Source organism: Ambystoma mexicanum, chromosome 1q (genome assembly GCF_040938575.1).
Source record: "Ambystoma mexicanum isolate Mex_15411 chromosome 1q, UKY_AmexF1_1, whole genome shotgun sequence".
Classification (NCBI taxonomy): Eukaryota; Metazoa; Chordata; class Amphibia; order Caudata; family Ambystomatidae; genus Ambystoma; species Ambystoma mexicanum.
In genome coordinates, this window is record NC_090922.1 from 1,548,877,582 (window position 1) to 1,548,899,543 (window position 21,962).

The 21,962-nt window shown below is 46.2% G+C and overlaps 1 protein-coding gene across 1 annotated transcript; it reads right to left on the minus strand.

Annotated features, from left to right (window-relative positions):
• Positions 1-556: 556 nt before the first annotated feature.
• LOC138563376 (zinc finger protein 84-like) lies at positions 557-4,100 on the minus strand. The gene is made up of 3 exons (XM_069642853.1): positions 3,542-4,100; positions 3,055-3,354; positions 557-2,970 (listed from the first exon to the last, which is right to left on the minus strand). Exons 1-3 carry the CDS (start codon positions 4,098-4,100, stop codon positions 2,216-2,218), a joined length of 1,614 nt encoding a protein of 537 aa, XP_069498954.1. The 3' UTR covers positions 557-2,215.
• Between the last annotated feature and the right edge of the window lie 17,862 nt (positions 4,101-21,962).

Consider the following 21,962-nt stretch of genomic DNA (forward strand, 5'->3'; position numbering starts at 1 on the left):
AGCAGCATTCACAGGAAAGGGGCACCCACAGAAGCTGGGTGCAGGAGCAGCATTCACAGGAAAGGGGCACCCACAGAAGCTGGGCGCATGAACTGCATTCACACATTGGGCCTCATTACGAGTCCGGCGGAAGCCGTGCCGAAAAAACCGGCAGGCTGCTGCCAGACTCGTAGTGAATTACCGCCTTCGTGATTGCCGGAATCACCGGGGTATTACTACCCCGTTGACCCGGTAATTGTTGGAGAATCTTATTGAGTCTATCTACTTTTTTGAGAAATGTAAAGTACATGGAGTCTATAAGATTATTTCTTTTAGTCTATTTTTTAATTGTGAGAGGTGGTTCCTAAAGGAACCTTTTTTTTTATTGCAGGAGAGGTCAGAAAGTAAGGTTGGGAGGGAATTGAGGGAAGAGGAACCAGGGGAAGATGTTGTGCGTATTTTACATGTAAAGTACTTAAAAGTAAAGGATGGCCACCACACTACTTAAAACAAATAAACGTGCCTGTGTTCCAGGAAGAAGTTTATTCCAAAGATTTAACATATAAATGGAGGTACTACTAACAATGTATTTTTACATATAAGCTGAAGTTCAATATTCTTTTAATCAGCATTCATTCAGTTCATGAACACAGGTAAGGTTTACATTCGACGTGTCAGCTTATCCAGGACTAATTTCATTTTGTAAACATTTGTGTTCACTCTTCCTTCTTGTAATTCAGAGATAATGGCTATGATATTGTTACACCCACAACACTTCCATTTTAGACTAAAAGGCACCATTTCATTTCCGAATGTGCATGTGTTTATTATCTAACAACTCTGAAGAATTCTATTCGCCCTTTCTACTCTATTCATAAAATGTTACCTTTTTTAATTCATTAACTTACATGTGAATGTGACACTTGACATCTATGCCATGCTCTTTCTTTTAAAACTGTGCTTTGAGAGTGGCCATGCAGCCTCCCTTATGCAATTGTATCTCCCCATGCTGACCCCAGGCCAGGCAACTATCTACTAATATTGTGTGCTCCAATAGAGATAGGCAATAGTGTAAGACACTAGCGGGGGTCCTGAGGAGAAGAGTGTTCCACTAGAGACAGACAATAGTGTAATACACTAGAGGGGATGCTGAGGAGAAGAGTGTTGCTCTAGAGATAGGCAATAGTGTAAGACACTAGAGGGGAGCTGGGGAAGAAAGGTGTTTCACTAGAGATAGGCAATAGTGTAATACACTAGAGGGGAGCTGGGGATGAAAGGTGTTTCACTAGAGCTAGGCAATAGTGTAAGACACTAGAGGGGATCCGGAAAAGAGTCTAGTGCCCTACAATGTGTTGTAAAAGTGGAACACTGCAGCGTTTAGCGCGCAGGGCATTCCAGGTGTGCCATTCATAGAAATATTGGAAATTCCAGTTTTATGGATTCCATTCTCCATGTTTTCTCCCTGATAAACGTTGCCTTTTCCCATGTGATGTGCCAAGCTTAGTCTAATTAGCCATGTGAGAATACAACCTTCTCCGACTGTGATAAAGAGGGCATCATTTGGAATGTTGTTGTGGTGTAAAAATTGAATTCTCATTCCCAATAGAGGCCCTTTTTAAAGTAATAGAATATGCAACATCTTTGTAATTCACGCTTCACTACATATAACAATTCATGTAAAATAAAATATGCATTTGTTCTTTACAGAGTTTCTACAAATCATGGAACAGTTTGCCCCATATATCCAATGAGGGCCTATAGTCATTGATTCAACGACTGAGTCTTTAAGCTTTTTCAAAATGTTGGTGCACATTAATTTAGGCAAAGTGTTCCATAGGATGGGTACCTTAACACAGATGGTACAGCCTCCTTTCGGAATATTCCAGAAGGGATGATTTTCAACCAGCAGAGATTCAACCATAATTTAGCCGCTATTTGCGTGCTAAAGAAAACTGGGAACAGCTGTGGAGGCAGGCTCATAACAGTTTTAGTAAATAGCCAAATTCTGTCCCATTGAAGAATCACTGCTTCCTCTCAGAATTTTCAATTGCAGAAGAGATTTCACCACCCACATGTCCTCCCTCCTGGTGGATAAGAACATCCTGTGCACAGAAGTATTTCCCATATTAGGTACACTGAAATGGATACTCAAGTTTATGTTTACTCTGGTGCCTAATAAGGTTACTGCACAGACTGAAGCTTTTTCCACATTCTGTGCACACATGTGGTTTCTCACCTATATGTGTTCTCTGGTGGCTAGCAAGATGTCCCTTCTCAGCAAACCCTTTCCCACATTCATTGCACTCATAAGGTTTTCAGCTGTATGTGTTCTCTGGTGTATACTAAGATTATCCACCCGGGCAAACCCTTTCCCACATTCAGTGCACACATGAGGTTTCTCACCTGTATGTGTTATCTGGTGGATACTAAGCCTATCCATCCGAGCAAACCCTATCCCACATTCAGTGCACACATGAGGTTTCACACCTGTATGTGTTATCTGGTGGTTAATAAGATGTCCCTTCTGAGCAAACCCTATCCCACATTCAGTGCACACATGAGGTTTCACACCTGTATGTGTTCTGTGGTGGATAATAAGATACTTCTTATCAGCAAACCCTTTTCCACATTCAATGCACACATGAGGTTTCTCACATTTATGTGTTCTCTGGTGGATACTAAGACTATCCACCCGAGCAAACCGTTTCCCACATTCAGTGCACACATGAGGTTTTTCACCTGTATGTGTTATCTGGTGGTTAATAAGATGTCGCTTCTGAGCAAACCCTATCCCACATTCAGTGCACAGATGAGGTTTCTCACCTTTATGTGTTCTCTGGTGGATACTAAGACTATCCACCCGAGCAAACCCTTTCCCACATTCAGAACATACATGAGGTTTCACACCTGTATGTGTTCTCTGATGTTTAGTAAGATTTGCTTTCTCAGCAAACCCTTTCCCACATTCAGTGCACTCATGAGGTTTCTCACCTGTATGTGTTCTTGGGTGGCTAATAAGATGTCCCACCTGAGCAAACCCTTTCCCACATTCAGTGCACTCATGAGGTTTCCCACCTGTATGTGTTCTCTGGTGGCTAATAAAATGTCCCACCTGAGAAAACCCTTTCCCACATTCAGTGCACACATGAGGTTTCACACCTGTATGTAATCTCTGGTGCATAATAAGACCTTCCTCGTGCGCAAACCCTTTCCCACATTCAGTGCACTCATGAGGTTTCTCACCTGTATGTGTTCTCAGGTGGATAGTTAGATCTGACTTCTGAGAAAACCCTGTCCCACATTCAGTGCACACATGAGGCTTCCCACCTGTATGTTTTCTCTGGTGGCGAGTAAGATGTCCCTCATCAGGAAACCCTTTCCCACATAACCTTTAAGCTCAATGTTTATTACCAATGTGAAATGTACTATGTAACTCGGTTACATCTGTAAACACATTCCTATGCTTGTGTTCATGACTAAGTCTGCTGTAACAGCGCCACGATGCCCCAGGGCAGTTCTGTGCGCTTTATAAATGCAAATAAATAAATATGAGCTTTCTCACCTGTATGTGTTTTTTGGAGGCTAATAAGAGGTTCCTTCTGAGCAAACCCTTTACCAAATTTAGTGCACTCACGAGGTTTCTCAGCTGTATGTGTTCTCTGGTGCTTAATACAATTTCCCTTCTTAGCAACACCGTTTCCACATTCAATGTAAACATGAGGTTTCTCACCTGTATGTGTTCTTGGGTGGTGAATACGATGTCCCTTCTGAGCAAACACTTTCCCACATTCAGTGCACTTATGAGGTTTCTCACCTGCATGTTTTTTCTGGAGGCTAATAAGACGTACCTTCTGAGCAAACCCTTTCCCACATTCACTGCACACATGAGGTTTCCCACCTGTATGTGTTCTCTGGTGGTGAGTAAGATGTCCCTCATCAGGAAACTCATTCCCACATTCAGTGCACACATGAGGTCTCTGGCCTGTATGTACTTGTGGTTGGCAGATAAATTCATTATGCAAATGGAAAGTATTCTCAAATTCAGTGCACCGATAAGGGTTTTCACCTAGGTCTTGATGTGGGCAATACGTATGTTCTTCAGATGGCAAACGTCTCCACATTCTGTGCACATGTAAGGTTACTCGCCAGTTTATTTTGTCCGGTGAAACCTTTTCACTGAACCCTTCCTCAAATTCAGGGCACAGGTGAGCTATTTCATCTGTAGATCCTTTCTGGTGACAAACACACTTGTTCCTCTGACTGAACCTTTTAAAATATTCAGCGCATGGATAGTGGTATGTTAAATTTACTGGTGTTTCAAAACAATTATTGAAACAAACTAGCCTTACACTCTGAATGTATATAAACTAGCACTCGTATGTGTTCTCTCCGAAATAATAGGCAAAACCAAAAACCTTGTCTTTTCTGCACATCAAACACTGTTGCTATCCTTAGCTAGTACTCTTGCTATCCTTAGCAAGCACTGTTGCTATCCTTAGCAAGCACTGTTGCTATCATTATCAAGCACTGTTGCTATCATTATCAAGCACTGTTGCTATCCTTAGCAAGCACTGTTGCTATCCTTAGCAAGCGCTGTTGCTATCATTATCAAGCGCTGTTGCTATCCTTAGCATGCACTGTTGCTATCATTATCAAACACTGTTGCTATCCTTAGCAATCACTGTTGCCATCATTATCTAACACTGTTGCCATCGTTATCTAACACTGTTGCCATCATTATCAAGCACTGTTGGTATCATTAGCAAGCACTGTTGCTATCCTTAGCAAGCACTGTTGCTATCATTATCAAGCACTGTTGCTATCCTTAGCAAGCACTGTTGCTCTCATTATCAAGCACTGTTGCTATCCTTAGCAAGCACTGTTGCTATCCTTAGCAAGCACTGTTGCTATCCTTAGCATGCACTGTTGCTATCCTTAGCAAACACTGTTGCTATCCTTAGCAAACACTGTTGCCATCATTATCAAACACTGTTGCCATCATTATCTAACACTGTTGCCATCATTATCTAACACTGTTGGTATCATTAGCAAGCACTGTTGCTATCCTTAGCAAGCACTGTTGGTATCCTTATCAAGCACTGTTGGTATCCTTATCAAGCACTGTTGCTATCCTTAGCAAGCACTGTTGCTATCATTATCAAGCACTGTTGGTATCCTTATCAAACACTGTTGGTATCCTTATCAAGCACTGTTGGTATCCTTATCAAGCACTGTTGCTATCCTTAGCAAGCACTGTTGCTATCATTATCAAGCACTGTTGGTATCCTTATCAAACACTGTTGCCATCATTATCTAACACTGTTGCCATCATCAGTCTGTAATGCTGGTTTGAAGCTTTGCTCTTTAATAGTCCAGGGAATTTAACAATCACTGTTGTTGCGTGTTCTGGGCCATCTATCACCTATTGAAGTAAAAGGAGAAGCACAATATTAGTTTCAACACGTTCACAGTCGCCGGCATCACATGTAACAGGCAGACGGCTTCTCAGTAACATTGCGGTGCATTAGTTGCTCACATAGTAACTAACACAACTTTGAACAATAGAGTGCCATTTGTTGGGGATAGGCACCCCGATAGCTGGCAGAGTAGTGTTGCTCCAATGATAACATGTCATGTGACAGAGATGACATGCAGTAGAAATAGTGAGTATTTTATTTAATCTGAAGATGTTATCATCCAAGAACATAAGGACAAAAATCATTGTGGGTGACAATCAGGTTAAGAGGATATGTTAATCATCAGGGCCGCCATTCAAAGGAGTTGGGGGGTTTAAATTCAATTTCAGTTATTTATTATTTGGTGGTGGCTCTCAGAAGAACCTTTGTTTTTTGATTGTTTTTTGGGGTTTGTTAACAAATACCTTTTAGCCTTTTTTTTGTTTTTATGTACAGTAGTACTGTACACTGTAAATCTTCCCTTACAATTTTCTTACAGGAACGTTTTCAATGCAATCCTAACATTGTAAAGAAAAAACACATTTCTGACATCTGTAAAATGAACTCCATCTTCATGAAAATAATTCTCCATCTACTTTACATTTTTCAGTACAGATGTTTGACTCAAGATTCTCCAACATTCCCATTAGCATGTTATACTATGCTAATGGGAATAATAGACAATTGCATAGTACAGAAAGAGAAAAAAGCACAGAAATCCTTTTCTGTCCCAAACACATTTCTCTAGCATACAAGGACCATAATCCATGCACCTTTATGACTATCCACAGTCTCCGCACTATTCCCTCTCCACGCCGTGCATCATTAAAAACCCGGGTTGCACGTGCACACCATCGCAGAAGACAGCCCGTCTACCCTTTTTACTGTTATGTTTGTAACACTCCCTCATTGCCTGCTTGCAGTCACACAAATATCCACTAATCAGTTAAACAGGGTTCCATGTCTTAAAATAGCGGGAATAATGGCTGTGTATACAAAATATTGCGGCACAAAATGCTGTGGTTTTGCTGCCACGATCATTTAAAAGGTGCAGGGGACACCCCTGCAACCCCTGGACCCATTATGCCATTTAAGGTGAGCAGGGGACACCCATGTAATGCCCGCTCACCTTAAATGGTATAATGGGGTACACCTTTACCGGGTCAAACCACAGCATTTTTGCCGCAATTATTTTTACTGGTGAAATTTTTGCTGCAATTTTATTACCTGATACCTTAAACAGATTCTATATGAAAGCCTATCAACATAGTCAACTTCCACAAACCAACTGCCACTTAAGAATGTTCTACAAATGGGGGCGCTGTTGAGCAGGCATAAGATGGCTGCCTTTCTCTGAGCACCGGAACATGCCGCTTGCATAATGTGCTGTGGATTCCGCTAAGAGGGGTCGGAGCGGTGATATAATATGTGCCACCGATGCTGGGAGAGTCACTGCTTGTGTCCTGAAACTTTGGTGAACATCTGTTCCTGGGGGCTGGTGTGCCTTGCCGCTCTCAGTAACATGGTCTGAGTGGCCTGCAGGCTGGTGACGTGGCAGCCGACTCTGGGGACCGGTGCGGTGCGAAGACTCCTGCCGCCTGGTGGGGAACGCAAAGGAGGCCAAGGTCCGTGGCTGCTGTGGGGAAAGAGGCACAGGCAGAGAGATTGCGCTCTAGCTGGGTGCTGCACGTATCCCAGCTACTTTATATGCCCGTGTGGAAGGAGAACCCCAGTGGCCCTCCACCGGAGTAAAACTCGGGTGAGGAAACGCTCCAGCTAGACTGTCTGGCATGCAATTGAGACGCTACACAGCTGCTTGTTGGAAGGGCTATCGTGTGGGCCGGAAGCTTGTCACAGCCTCCTGCCCTCTCAGTGACACAAATGCACGCAGGCAGGCTGGATCTCTGAGTTGAGGCACAATTTACTGGCCCAGCTGCGGGGACACCAGGAACACGCACGCTCTGAAGTTGCTCCTGATTTTGCAGTGGGTGTTACTTGGGGCTGCAGATTAGGACCACGGGCAAGCTGTTGGTGGCTGTATCATCTAGCCCAAGCACTTTGAGGGGGAGGACTAGAAGATTGGCAGACTGGAACTGGGCATCACATTGTACTGCTTGTGGCAGAGGACCTCTTGAAATGTCAGACCCCATACTTTTGCAACTGCCTGCCCATCTACAAACCTACACCCGTAACCATGACCAAGGGGGGAGTCAGCCCGAGGAAGCAAAATAAAATAGAGGCATTTGTGTGTCAATCTAGCCAGCCCCAGGCAGAGGCATCCCCTGCGACCCAGGTGACAGCGAGCCACAAGGATCCGCCTGCTGATGCCCCAAACGTTCAATAGATGATGGAAAGCATGCAAGCTGGCTTTGCCTCCATGACGGACAAGTTAGATGGCATTCCAACAAACATAAAGACCCTCAATTGCAAAATGTAGCGTGTATGTGCCAGAAGGATGGAGGCTGAAACGTGAATTGTGACAGCTGAGGATGTTCATATGATTAAGTCCCAGGTGAAGACAATTGCCACAGACCTAAAGAAGGCCCTATCTAAAGCGACCTCGAGTCTGGATCAAGGAGGAGTAACATACGCATCGTGGGACGGTTGGAAGACTTTGGCAGCGGCACAATCGAAATGGTTATTGAAAAACTGCTCAAAGACTTGCTTGGAGACCAGAGCTTTTCCGCTATGTGTGTTGTTGAAGGTGCCCATAGAACACCAACTGTACAGGCTTGCCCTGGAGCCCCCCCACCAGGGCAATTATTGCAAAGCTCCTGAATTACCGGGACCGTGATGCTTGCCAGGGAGAAGGGTCCTCTCAATTATGAAAACACGACAATACACATCTACCTGGATTTCTCTGCTGCAGCCCAGCTGGAACGAAAATCTTTCATGGGTGTTAAGCGCATGCTCCGTGAGATGGCCACTTCCTATGCAATGCTTTTTCCGGCAAGGTTCGCATACAGCACTGGGGTAAAATTTTGTTTTTTATGATTCCAGAGGAGGCTGTGGCATACATTGAGGCTAACATACCAATCACCCCCAACTGTTGGTGAATGGTGGTATGGGGTGGAGTCCACGTCAGCTGAATTTCACCACAAACTAGTAATCAGACCCAGATACACCATCGGATGTGCCTACTCAACACAGACTTGCTAACCCTATGAAGCATGTGTCAGATGAGGCTTTTGCTGCCACTTTCTCACCCCCTTGCCCCTCTTGGCTGACTCACACCCTGACACAGCCCTTTCCATGCTCCACTCTGCTATATCTGATACTCTCGATGTTCTTGCCTCTGTCATGAGGATCCGCTTGAAGCCCAAAGCCAAGTGCAACTCTTGGTACGACTCTGACCTCGTCACCCTTAAATTCAGTGCAGTGTGGCTGAGAGGAAATGGCGTGCTTCCGGTACATCCTCTGACAAACTGCCCTGCCGCCTGCTACACAGGCAATACCGGCTCTCCGTCCGTACCAAGAAGAGAGCCCTCATCCATGCCTGCATCTCCAAGGCATCTAACAACTCGACGACCTCTTTAAAATCTGCAAGGAGCTGGCCAATCCTGCTGGAGTCTCTACATCTCCTGTCCCTTCCCAGGCCCCCTGCACAGCCCTGGCTTCTCATTTCATCTCTAAAACTCAGGACATCCTGTCTTCTCTCTTCCTTTCCCCCTCCTCCCTCTACTCCCTGCTCTTTCTCTGGCCCTTCTTCGGCCACCTCCCTCCCTCCTTCACTGCCTTTCCCCTGTTCTCCTCAGACGAGGTTTCTAGACAAGTCTGATCTATGAAAGTCTTGTAAAAACAAATTCATCCCTGTTCCTCCAAAACCATCAAGGACCACATTGACACCCTGGCTCCTGTTCTGGTTGACTTCTGCAACCACTTCTTCGCCACTGGAGTCTTCCCCTCCCCCCTGAAGCACCCCCTTCTTAAGAAACCCTCTGCCGACCCTTCCTGCCTGGCTAACTATCGTCCAATCTCCATCACTCCTGTCCTGGGCAAACTCCTGGAAAAGCTGGCCATCTCCCAGCTTAATCTTCACACTGAATCTGTTGGTTGTCTCCACGACCATCAGTCTGGCTTCAGAGCTGCCAGAAGCACAGAAACTGCTCCCCTGAACATCCGTGAAGACCTGCTCTCCAACCTTGATTCCAACACCCCCTGTGTCCTCATCTTACTTTATCTCTCTTCTGCCTTTGACACGGTCAACCATGCCATCCCGCTCAACCGTCTCCGTGATAACCTGGGTATCACCAATCAGGCCCTGGCTTGGCTGACTTCCTTCCTCTCTGATCGACCCTCGCAGGTCCAACTTGGGTCCTTCATCTCCTCTATCTCCATCTCTATCTGTGGTGTTCCCCAGCGGTCTAACCTCTCCTCCTGGCTGTTCAACCAATACCTGGCACTTGGTGCCCACCGCATTGCCGCTCTCTGCCCCAACTTCCAGTGCTATGGTAAATGTTCAAGGTATACATTAGGTGTATGGCTATGTCACGTGATTTTTGGGTACTGCGCACTATACGTAGGGGCATAGCAGACAACAAAGACCAGCTTAAAACCCTGGAGCTAGCTGCATTTAAAACTCAATTAGAGGATTTCTGGAAGTTGGCAGACAGGGAAATTAAGTATTTTGCCAGACCCACTGCAGCGAGACGATAGGTCGAAGGAGGAGTCCAGGAAGAACTCTGTCTAATATGGTAAGACTAGAAGGGGGCCGGTGTCATATAGTGGGTGTTAGGGATGAACACCAGGTGCAGCGCCACTCAGAGCAGGCCATTAATGAGATGTTTGTGCAATTTTACAGAGCCCTCTATCAAGCACAAAAACAGGGTGAAGAGCAGGGCCTAAAAGACCTATTAGAATCCATCCCCATGTCTATACTATCGCCGGCTGCTCGCGCTCAAATAAACAGGGACTTTGTAGGGACTTTTCAGCAAAATTAATTTCACATGTGATGACATCAGCGATGTCATCAATTACATTTGTGATGTCATTTTTGATGTCCTGGGTGTTAGTTTTAGCAGTGCACGGTGGTGGCGCGAGTTATGGTTGCTTAGCTTACCATAACTGCCTGATTTCTGAGGTTTTTCATTTTTACTTGTAACCATAACTTCCCTTTAACAAAGTTTTTTCAGTGAATTTCATAGGTTATTAGTGTAACTTAACCATAACGTCCCTACGTCCCTTTAACAAAGTTTTTTCAGTGATTTAAATGGGTTTTCACCAGCGCATGCTAATTTCCTACAACTTCCTACTTTCATACTTACACCAATATAGCAAATTTTTTGTCCAATTTACAAAATGTCACCTTAAAACGCTGCCATTTCCCACCTTTCAGCATCATTTTTAACACTTCCATACACTTTTTGCAACTTTTTCCATGGATTTTGAGTTTGTCGACATGCGCAAACTTCTGACATCATCGCAGACTTTCCGGACCGTCTCACGTGACCTCACGTGGGGCATGTTGACGTGTTTGCAATCAGGTACGTACTTTGTGGACAGTTCTGAACTGCATTTACTACTGATCTAGGAACTTATAAGCTCAAAATGTACCCTCGCACAGCTCCTACACCTATTCTTACTCATGTTAGGGAGAGGTGGTCCTTCCCATCCTCCTTGACATTCCAGCGTAAAATGGGGTCAACTAAAGGTGGGAGACATCCCCCCCTGTTTGTCTGCTTGCTTAATTCGGACTTAATACTAAAATTATAAACAAAAGCAAGAGACAAAGGGGGTCATTCCGAGTTTGGAGGTAGCCATGGTGCTATTAACACCATGGCTGCATCCAAACCCGGGTCCGGGTCTGCGTAGACAGAATGGGGACTTTCCGGGTCATTCCAATCTAGAACGACCCGGAAAGTCCCCATTCTGAAAACCATTCCCCATTCCCATTCGACCCCCGTAGGGCTCAAAGGGAATGGGGAAGGCGCTAATAATGGGCCTGCAAATAGCGGGCCTGTTATTTGCGCCCTAGTCCCCTAACCGGACTCGCTGAGGACCAGACGTCCTTAGCGGGTCCCCTTAGGTAACCTCGGAATAGGGCGGTAAGGGGTTACCGGCACCTGCATCCTTACCGGCACCTGTAACCCCTAACCACCCAACTCGGAATGACCAAAGCCTTTACACTGAGACTCCATTTTGTGCCGTCCCGAACGCCATGTTTTGCTAAGCCCAGGAATGATTTTTAAAAGGCCTGTCTCTCACTCTCCCCAGGGCTGTGCACAGCCAGCCCTGGCTCCCCCCTCCACCTCCCATCAGCTCCGCACAAACTCGTTCTCGCAGATGCCTGGCCCTGTAATGTGGTGAATGTTTAGTATCCTTTCAGTGTCCGCTGAGATTACTGCCCTGTGTGTGATTGGAGCCTGCTCCGGTCTGTTTGCCCATGTGTCTCCATGAACCTGCCGATGTTCCCCCTCACCTCCACCTGGCCAGACCACAGCCTTCATGCCAATGCCGCCATGCTCTTTGATGCTGATACACATCTGACCCCCTCACAGTGACCAAGTCAGGACAAGTCGGTGCTGACCGTGCGCAACCGACGCAAGGCAACGGTACGCTGCCTCTTCGTACCTCCACACACTCCCTAACTCGCTCGTGTGACCAGTTTATGCCCCTCTACTGAGCGGGCACTAGCAGCCATGTGACGGATGCTCACCCATTCCAACCCAATCACAGTAAAACTGCTCAGCCAAAGTGCTCGACTGTGTTCCATAACCTCCATCACTTGAACATACCGGCAAGCGAAAAAGCTTAACATACTGGCCCACGGCATCTATCTGGAGCTAGAATACCGGCCACTAAACTGAACCCGCCTGACGTTTATTGCTATTCATCCCTGATATACACTTGCCTATAACACTTGCTTACGACCCTATGCCTGACAAATATGTACTGTGTTAGATGCCCACTGCCACATATGTGAACCAGCAGGTCGATTTAACGTTTGAAGGGAAGCCCCTTCTCGATTGCCCGAGTGGATTGCCACTATTATTTCCTATCCGCTTGAATTCCTCCAGCCCATACTCCTAGATTTGTATCCAGGCAGTGGTATAAATGCATCTGTTACCGACCACTACTGGCATTTTGAGCCCATATGCTGAAAATTGTATCTAGGTACTGTAGAAATGTTAAACCTGTACTTGTGACACTACCTAGCATGTCCTGCCTATACTCTGAAATTCCAATCTAGGCATTGGTATAAATGTATCTATGACCTACCACTACATAGCATTTCCTGCCAGCACTGAATAAAGATTCTAGGCAGCGCTGTTAGTGCTATACAGACAAGCCCTCCCACTCCAACCGAGCAGTCTTCCACCACTGTTCCTCCGCTCCAATAGATACATTATCACACTAATCTCTCTCGCCACACACCTGCTGCACGCACTCACCTCAGTGACTCCCCCACTATCATGTTGCCCAAGCTACCATACTCCATTCACAATAAAGAGCCACTCACCTTCTCTCCCTGTGCCACACTCAGACTAACCATTCTAACAACCATCGCTTTAGCCTTCACAATAATGGCCCCCATTCCTCCTCACCCACACCTGGTACACCACAATCACGGCACTGCATTGAACTCACACGTCACATTACCAGTCGATAACAGCACACAGTCTCAGCCCCCCATTCCAGCAGTCAGACTTCATAGACTTAGAACCCAAACACTTCCCAGACATCTCCTTTGTTCACCCACTGTTAAGCGGAAAAGCTGTGCAGTTCCCTCTAGGACCACTGCAAAAGATTTAGGCTTACAGGTGTTGGCAGTAAACCCACTTGGTAACTGTCTGTACCACACAGATTCACCTGGTAGCTGTGGCTGAGCAGTCAGACCTATCTCAAGAAAAGTTAGGCAGTATGTGGAGTATACAAAATAGGGCAGTTTACACAGTAGAACAAGCAAACACAGAACAGAGCTTGGGTGTAAAGATATAAAGGTATTTATTTATAACAACACATCTATGGAAAACACTCTGGCACTAATAAGGCAAACAACTTCAATTACAATTACTATAAGTAAATCAATCGCCCTAGCAATAGTTCGACAAGTCTAGGTTCAACGGCACCACTTATTTGCAGACAGAGGTGAATGCTTCAACCTAGATGGCACTCTAATATTCTTTAGGATGGGACAGAAAAGGCAGGGTATGAAATAAACTCCGTAACAACACTTTTACGAACAAATGCAAGGCAAGTAAGGCAGGGTCTACTGTAGATCGCAAAGTTCAGAGGCCAGGCCCACTCGGAGAGAGGCAAGGCGATATGTCCCAAAAAAGTATCACAGTGGAAATGCACTTCGAGTCTTTGTCGTAATTGTTATAGAAAGATTGGACCAGTTGAGAACAGAAAGTTAAAAAAGCTTGGAGGCGACCCATTGGAGAGGCGAGGATTAAGACACCTCACGCTACCCGTCACGAGGGAAGCCAGGCGGACACGGTACCTTGTATGTGGAGAGACAGCTCCGGCGGGGGCAGTTGTTCCTGGTGGTGGATGCAAGTTGGGGCTTTGCCAAGAGAAGAGATGATCTCGTCGTCGAAGAAAAGTTGAAGATCGTTGCACCACCAGGGAAGAGACCAGCCGTGGAGTGCTCCTTCACAAGGCACCACCTTTTGGTCGCGGTATGGGCTAGTGGCTATCCGGTTGGCGGGGTGCTCAGCACGGGCAATTCGACCACTACGCCCTGGAAGCGAAGAAAAAGCAAAGGGACTGGTTGTGCCCACCAGTCAGGGGAAGAAGACTCTCCGGCGGGGAGATCTCCTCTGTCGTCGGGAAGTGGTGAGTGGGTTCAGCAGGGCTCCACCGGAGGTGTCATCGTTGCAGGTCGGCTCAGCTTTACCCTCGTCGGATTCTTAGGTCCTGTGGCGACTTCTGAAGATCCAGTCCCAAAAGCCCTGCTTTTATGCAGAAAAACCCCCATTCATTCAGCCTAGCTGTCAATCAAAACACGCTAAGTGGTGAGCGGGGTGGCTCACCACTTGGGCCAATCACACCAGAGTGTGACTTGAGTTGGCAAGGCAACTCAGTCCAGGGTGCCTAAACCCCCTCCCACACCCCCTCTGGTACCCAGACAGAATGGCACCACTTTGAGAGCTTCTGTGCAGAAGCCCGCCAAAAGTGGAACAAAGGGCTCAACCTTTGGTTTAGGAGTCACAGAGATGAACACAGACGCCATTTTAAAAACCGAGTTCTGGCAGAAAATACCAACCAATAGATTTGTTTAAGACAAATAAACTGGTGGTATGTTGGAGACTAACGAGAAAAAGTATTAACCTCCAACAATGGGAAGAATCCCATAGAGTTATATTCGGGGTCGAATATAACAAGTAGTTTCCACTGCCACCAGCCAAAACTCGACGAGGGGGGACGGGACAGTGCCCCCTCGAATAACAGACCCAGGGGTAATCGAATTACCCCTACCAGTAGGTCCACAATAGGATGGTTTGTACTAGTTCTGTTAGTAAATTTAGGTCTAGTAAAGCCAATGGTGACTTTACATGCTCTGGGAGACAGTAGTCAGTCCCAGGGTATGGAGTCTATGGTGGGGGTCCTCTAGGACGCCCCAGTGTTACGGCACGGAGGGTGCGGTGTAACACACATAGCAAAACATATGAGACCCTATGGAGTAGAAGACCCCATAGCCCATAGAACACATGGACATTCAAAGGAATTAACCACATTTATGTCCAAGAGTGGGAGAAAAGAGTCCCACTCTTGGCATGATGGAAAAAAACAAACTCCAGAAATCCAGCAATGCTGCTGGGGGACTCACTAGGTTAGGAAATTCAGCCGAAACAGAGAATTCTCCCTAACACTCGCCCCCCCCAGACTAAGGGACAGGAAGATTTAATCCACTCCTGGATGAATCTCATACCTCTAGTCGATGACATACATCCTAGAGAGACCATCAGCATTTTGGTGGTGACACCCTGACCTGTGCTCAATGGTAAAATCAAACCCTTGCAGGCAGATCGACCATCTCAGTAGTTTTGGGTTTTCCCCTTTCATTTGCATTAACCAGCTCAAGGGTTGGTGGTCAGTCTGAATGACAAAAGTAGAACCATACAAGTATGGCCTAAACTTCTTCAGAGCCCACACGATAGCAAAACACTCTCTTTCGATTGTTGCCCACCTTGTTTCAGGATCCTTCAGCTTGCGGCTGATGAAGCAAACGGGGTGCTCCCTACCTTTCCCATCCAGTTGACTGAGTACGGCACATATTCCTACATTTGAAGCATCTGTCTGCACAATGAAAGTTTGGCGGTAATCAGGAGCTCTGAGTACTGGGGCTTGGCAAAGAGCCTTTTTCAGGTTTTCAAAAGCCTGATTACACTCCTCGTTCCATCTAACCTTTTCAGGAAATTTGGGCGAGGAGATGACATTCAGAGGAGAAGCTATGGTCCCATAGTTCTCAATGAAATTCCTGTAATACCCGGTGAGGCCTAAGAAGGCTCTCACCTGGGTCTGAGTAGTAGGTGTTGTCCAATTTTGCACAGCTTCAATCTTACTGAGCAAAGGCCTTATTTATCCACCTCCTACCTCATGTCCAAGATAGACTACCTTACTCTGTCCAATTTGGCATTTACTCGCCTTTATGGTCAGATTGGCTCGTCCAAGAGCCTGCAAAACATCTCTTAGGTGGGTTACATGTTCTTCCCAGGAATTGCTGAACACTGCTATGTCATCCAAGTATGCCATTCAGAAGTCCTCCATCCCATTCAGAACCTGGTTTAGCATCCGTTGAAATGAAGCAGGTGCATTCTTCAGTCCGAAAGGCATTACCTTAAACTGGTATAAGCCAACGGGGGTAGAAAATGCAGTTTTCTCCTTGGCATGGTCTGTCAGGGCTATTTGCCAATAGCCTGACGTCAAGTCAAATGTGCTGAGGAACTTGGCGGCGCCAAGTTTATCCACCAACTCATCTGTTCTTGGCAAAGGGTGGGCATCAGTCTTGGTGACTGCATTAAGAGCTCTATAATCCACGCAGAATCTAAGCTCTTTAGATCCAGCCTTTGGTACTAACACAACTGGGCTAGACCATGGACCAGTAGAGGGCTCTATTACCCCGAGATCAAGCATCTTGCTGACCTCACCTTTGATGTGGGTTCGTACGTTTTCTGACATTCGGTATCCTCTGCTTTTGACTGGCAGACAGTCACCAGTGAGTATGTCATGCTGGCCCCAAGGGGTCAAGCCTGGTGAAAGTGAGAACAGAGAGGCAAACTGATTCAACATAGATTTGCACTCTTCTTGTTGCTCAGGTGTCAGATTTGAAGAGAGATTTACTCCTCAATTTTTTCATCTAAAGGTAAGCCTCTGAGGAGATCAGGAAGAGCTTCACTCTCTTCTTCTTCCTCGGATGATGCTAGAAGCAACGCTCCTACATCAGGTCTCGAGACATACGCTTTGAGTCGGTTGGTGTGGAAGACTGTCGGAGCCTCCTTGGGATTGCCCAAGTCCACCAGATAGTTGACCTCTCCGAGTTTACCCGCAACTCTGAAGGGTCCCATCCATTTGTCTTGCAAGGCCCTCTGCCTTGTTGGGATCATAACGAGAACTAGCTGGTCTTGAGTGAACTCAACCATGTTAGCCTTTTGATCATGCCAGTGCTTGGCCAAGGTTTGTCCAGCTTTCAAGTTATCGCTTGCTTCTGTCATCATGTGCGACATTCTCCTCCGGATACCTATCACATAGTCAGTCACTCTGACTGGCTTGGGGGAAGGAGCACTCTCCAACCCCTCCTTAATCAGGGCCAATGGACCTCTGACGGGATGACCATAGAGGAGCTCAAAGGGAGAATAACCTACTCCCTCCTGAGGGACTTCTCTATAAGCAAAGAGAAGGCATGGCAGTAGAAGGTCCCACTTTCATTTAAGGGGTTCTTCTAAAGCACCTATCATGCTCTTCATGGTTCGGTTGAACCGTTCTACCAACCCATTGGTTTGGGGGTGGTAGGCTGTCGAGAACTTGTACGTAACTCCACAGGTATTCCACATGGCTTTCTTGTAGTGGGACATAAAGTTTGACCCCCTGTCAGAGATTACTTCCTTAGGAAACCCGACCCTGGTAAAAATACCAAGAAGGGCGTTAGCCACCCGGAGCTGTAACAGTCCTCATAGGAATTGCCTCAGAAACCTAGTAGCATGGTTTACTACAACACGTATAAACCTGTTGCCTGAGGAGGTTGGAGGATCAAAGGGACCAACAATGTCAATCCCTACTCTCTCAAATGGGACTCCCACTACTGGGAGAGGCACTAAAGGTGCCACATTCTTGGCGCCAACCTTACCAGAGGTCTGGCAGGTGTGGTAGCTCCTGCAGTGTTTTTCTACTTCGGCCACTATCTTTGGACAATAAAATTAGAGAGATAGCCTTTCCTTGGTCTTCTTGAAACTCAAGTGACCAGCCAAAGGAATCTCGTGGGCTAACTGCAAGAACTACGGTCTGTTCTCTTGGGGTACTACAAGTCGTTTGTAGTCTCCAGGTGCAGACTCGATCGGTTCACTGTAGAAGAGGCCATCTTCCCAGTGCAACCTGTATTTCCCAGGCTCTTGCCCTTCAGCCTGAGCTTCTGCCTGGTGGCGAAGACCTTCCAGAGTTGGACATTCCCTCTGTCCCTTACTGAAGTCTGCCCGGTTGGGTCCACCTTCTGCCAGTAACGACTGCAGCTCAGGATGGTCAACAGGATCCAGATCTCCAATGAGTTCCTGGCCTTCCATTAGCTCTTCTTCAGAGTCTAACTCTACCACACAGGGTTGTACCTGCCTCTCAGTCGCAGCTGGAGGTGGAGTTACGGGTGTAACTTTGGACAACCGCGGGAAAGTACTTGTTAGCTGCATGGAAATGCTCGCTGCTAGTTTCGGTACAGAAGTCTTAGGTTTCCCTTTCGCTTCTGATTTCTTTGAGACAACAGCTGACAATTCCAGTGGAGCAGGAGTGATATCTTTCTTCATCATCTCCTGGAGAGTTCCTCGCATGGTTCTCTCCCTTGCAGGTCTGGTTAGCTCCTGTAACCGTTTACTAGGAGGTCTGGGGGTATGCGACACAACTCCGAGAGTTTTCAAGTCATTACCCAACAGAACGCGTCCCGGTACCTCACTCTGTATGCTGACAGGTATCTTCACAGTCATGTCGTTACACTGGATGAGAACTGGTAATTGGGGAAGCATCTGCAAAGGCCCTCCAGCTAACTTGGTGAGGCGTTTGGGTGCCTTAGCAACATCCTCAGCCTGAAAAAACGATTTATCCACCACAGTTATGCTGGCCCCAGTGTCCCTAATGGCAGGAGTCTCCTGACCATTCACTTGGACACTGGGCCTCATTACGACCCAGGCGTTAAGGGTTAACGCCGTCGTTAACCCTTAACGCCTGATTCTGATTTTAACGGCTGCTTTTAGCAGCCGTTAAAATCCATGACGCTAACCCGCCATGATGCTAATTACGCCACTGTAATTTACGGTGGCGTAATTAGCGCCTTCCCCACTCCCATTATGCCCTATGGGGCAAAAATGGAAATGGGGAAGGGGAAATGGGGATTTACCGCCCCACTCACCTTGGAATGGGGCGGTAAATCCGCCATCCACCATGGTGTAAACGTAGTTTACACCATGGTGGTAAAGTTGGCGTACTTAGCGCCTGGGTCGTAATGACCACCACTGTCCTTATAATACTCTTTAGTATTATCGGGGATAGAATTATAGACATCTAAATTCTGTTGTTCCCACAACCCCACAGACACTAAAGAAACACTGGCTGAGACTCCAATGGGTTCATCAGCCAGCAGTAGAAAGTTTCCACTTGTCATTTGGACTTCCTCCTCTGGAGCGAAGGCTAAGGAGACAAGCTGGACCTCTGAAGGTTTACCCTTACAGCTGGGATCTCCTTTCACGTGGTCAGTCGAGCCACAAACAAAGCATTTACTGAATGCTTTCTGGAATGGTGGCTTGTTCTGGCCTCCTTCCAGTTTGGCACCAGAAGGCACACTATTCTGCTGCAGTTTTCCTTGTGGCTTACCCTTCTGGTTTTGTTTGGGGACTTCTTTGGAATTTGAGTTATTAGAATTCTCTTTTGCGTCTTTTTTAGGCTGTTTTCCCTCATCCTTTTTCTGAGTTGCCCCAGAATCCTTATGAGTAGCCCTGTTGGCAACCCACAAGTCAGCAGCCTTCGCTAGCTTCCTGGTATCCAATTCCTTTGAATCAGCAAAGTGCTGTCTGAGCTCAGGAGAACAAGCATCATAAATGGACTCCAACATAAAAAGATTCTTCATACCCTCATAAGTGTTCACCTTGTAACCCTTAATCCATCCCTCTGTTTTTCAACCCTTCACTCACCCAGGTAGCCCAAGGGGTACCATCATGCTTTTTGAGGGTTCTAAACCTCTTAAGATACTGGGAAAGGGTCTTCCCAAATCTAGCTATCAAAGGTAGTTTCATACTTTCATACTCTTTCCTGTCCTCCTCCCCCAACTCCATTACCACATCAGTTGCAACAGGGGGGAGCCTAGAGAACAACCAGGTAAGCAACTCATTACCTGTGATGTTCTGGAGCCCATGATTGTACTCAAACAAACTCAGCCAATCCAACACATCCAACTTTGGTTCATACATACCAATTAATTCCTTCGGCATCCGGGGTCTTTTGGGACTGTAACTTCTAGAGGAGCCAGAGACAGAAGCAGTTTCGACAGACAACTTTTTCATTTCTAACTCATGCTTGAGCTCCATTTCTCAGAGCCTAAGAATTTGTTGCATTTCTTGGTGTTTGTGTTCAATTTGAGCAGTAATCCTTCTGAATTCCAAGTCTATTTTCATTTTTTCGAGTTCAAGGGCTTGAGGACTTAGTGTGGGACCTGTTATAGGCCCTGTAGGAACAGCTGGTAAGGCAGACAGAGGAGCAGGGGAGACAATTTCGTAGCCTCTCCTTCGACTTCAGCCTCTTCATCGCTATCATCAGAACTTGGATTTAGATCAACACCATTACTGTTATCTACATTTGCTAGAGAAGTTGGCTCCTCTGAACTGGTACCCAGACTTTGTTTTTCCAGCAATCTTGCTATCAGTTCTACTTTCTTGCCTCTTACCGAAAGATTCTCTTGTCTACAGAGAGCTCTCAACCTCTCAGTATTTTCACCTGACAAGGACTCTTGACTGTAAACTTCCATAGTAGACATGTTTTTTGAAAGTTGCTTTTTAGTGCTAAGCTTTGTGGTTAGTTATCCTAAAGTGTTGAAAAGCACTCTAAACTGTATACTCGATACAAATCCCACCGTTGTACACCAGTGTTAAGCGGAAAACCTGTGCAGTTCCCTCTGGGACCCCTGCAAAAAGTTTAAGACTACAGGAGTTAGCAGTAAACCCGCTTGGTAGCTGTCTGTACCACTCAGATTCACCTGGTAGCTATGGCTGAGCAGTCAGACCTCTCTCAAGAAAAGTTAGGCAGTATGTGGAGTATACCAAATAGGGCAATTTACACAGTAGAACAAGCAAACACGGAACAGAGCTTGAGTGTAAAGATATATAGGTATTTATTTATAACAACACATCTATGGAAAACACTCTGGCACTAATACGGCAAACAACTTCAATTACAATTACTATAAGTAAATAAATAGTATTTACTTACTTGTTACTTGTTATATTCGGGGTCGAATATAACAAGTAGTTTCCACTGCCACCAGCCAAAACTCGACGAGGGGGGACGGGACAGTGCCCCCTCGAATAACAGACCCAGGGGTGATCGAATTACCAATACCAGTATGTCCACAATAGGATGGTTTGTACTAGTTCTGTTAGTAAATTTAGGTCTAGTAAAGCCAATGGTGACTTTACATGCCCTGGGAGACAGTAGTCAGTCCCAGGGTATGGAGTCTATGGTGGGGGTCCTCTAGGATGACCCAGTGTTACGGCACGGAGGGTGCGGTGTAACATACATAGCAGAACATATGAGACCATATGGAGTAAAATACCCCATAGCCCATAGAATACATGGACATTCAAAGGAATTAACCACATTCATGTCCAAGAGTCGGAGAAAAGAGTCTCACTCTTGGCAGGATGGAAAAAAACAAACTCCAGAAATCCAGCAAAGCTGCTGGGGGACTCACTAGGTTAGGAAATTCAGCCTAGAGAATTCTCCCTAACACCCATGACCATCACCTTAAGAAATTCCAGACTGGGGACCCGCTCTACGCCAACATATCAAACCAACACACGCAAAAACACTGCCTCGACTTCATCACCATTTAAACCTGCCGCAGCACTACCACACACCAAACCCCACAATACAGCATACCACAACAAACACAACATCGCTCCCTAATACAAACATACTTATAGGTACACAATACCCACCTCTCAAATGTGCACTACTAAACGTATGCTCGCTACCTGCACATGCCCTAGAGATAAATTACCTACTATCTACCCACGATCTTGACCTACTAAGCATCACAGAAACATGGCTAAATCTTGCCCAGCTATTGCACTAGCCTTTCCCCCAGGCTATGCCATCATAAGACAAGACAGACCG

Bases quoted from the DNA above. Each gene is read 5' to 3' on its own strand.
- LOC138563376 (XM_069642853.1), bottom strand. From the start codon at position 4,100: ATGTGGAGACGTTTGCCATCTGAAGAACATACGTATTGCCCACATCAA. The intron at 3,355-3,541 runs GTGAGAAAGCTC...TATGTGGGAAAG, and splicing joins CCTCCAAAAAACACATACAG to GGTTTCCTGATGAGGGACAT. The intron at 2,971-3,054 runs GTGGGAAACCTC...GAACACATACAG, and splicing joins CCACCAGAGAACACATACAG to GTGAGAAACCTCATGAGTGC.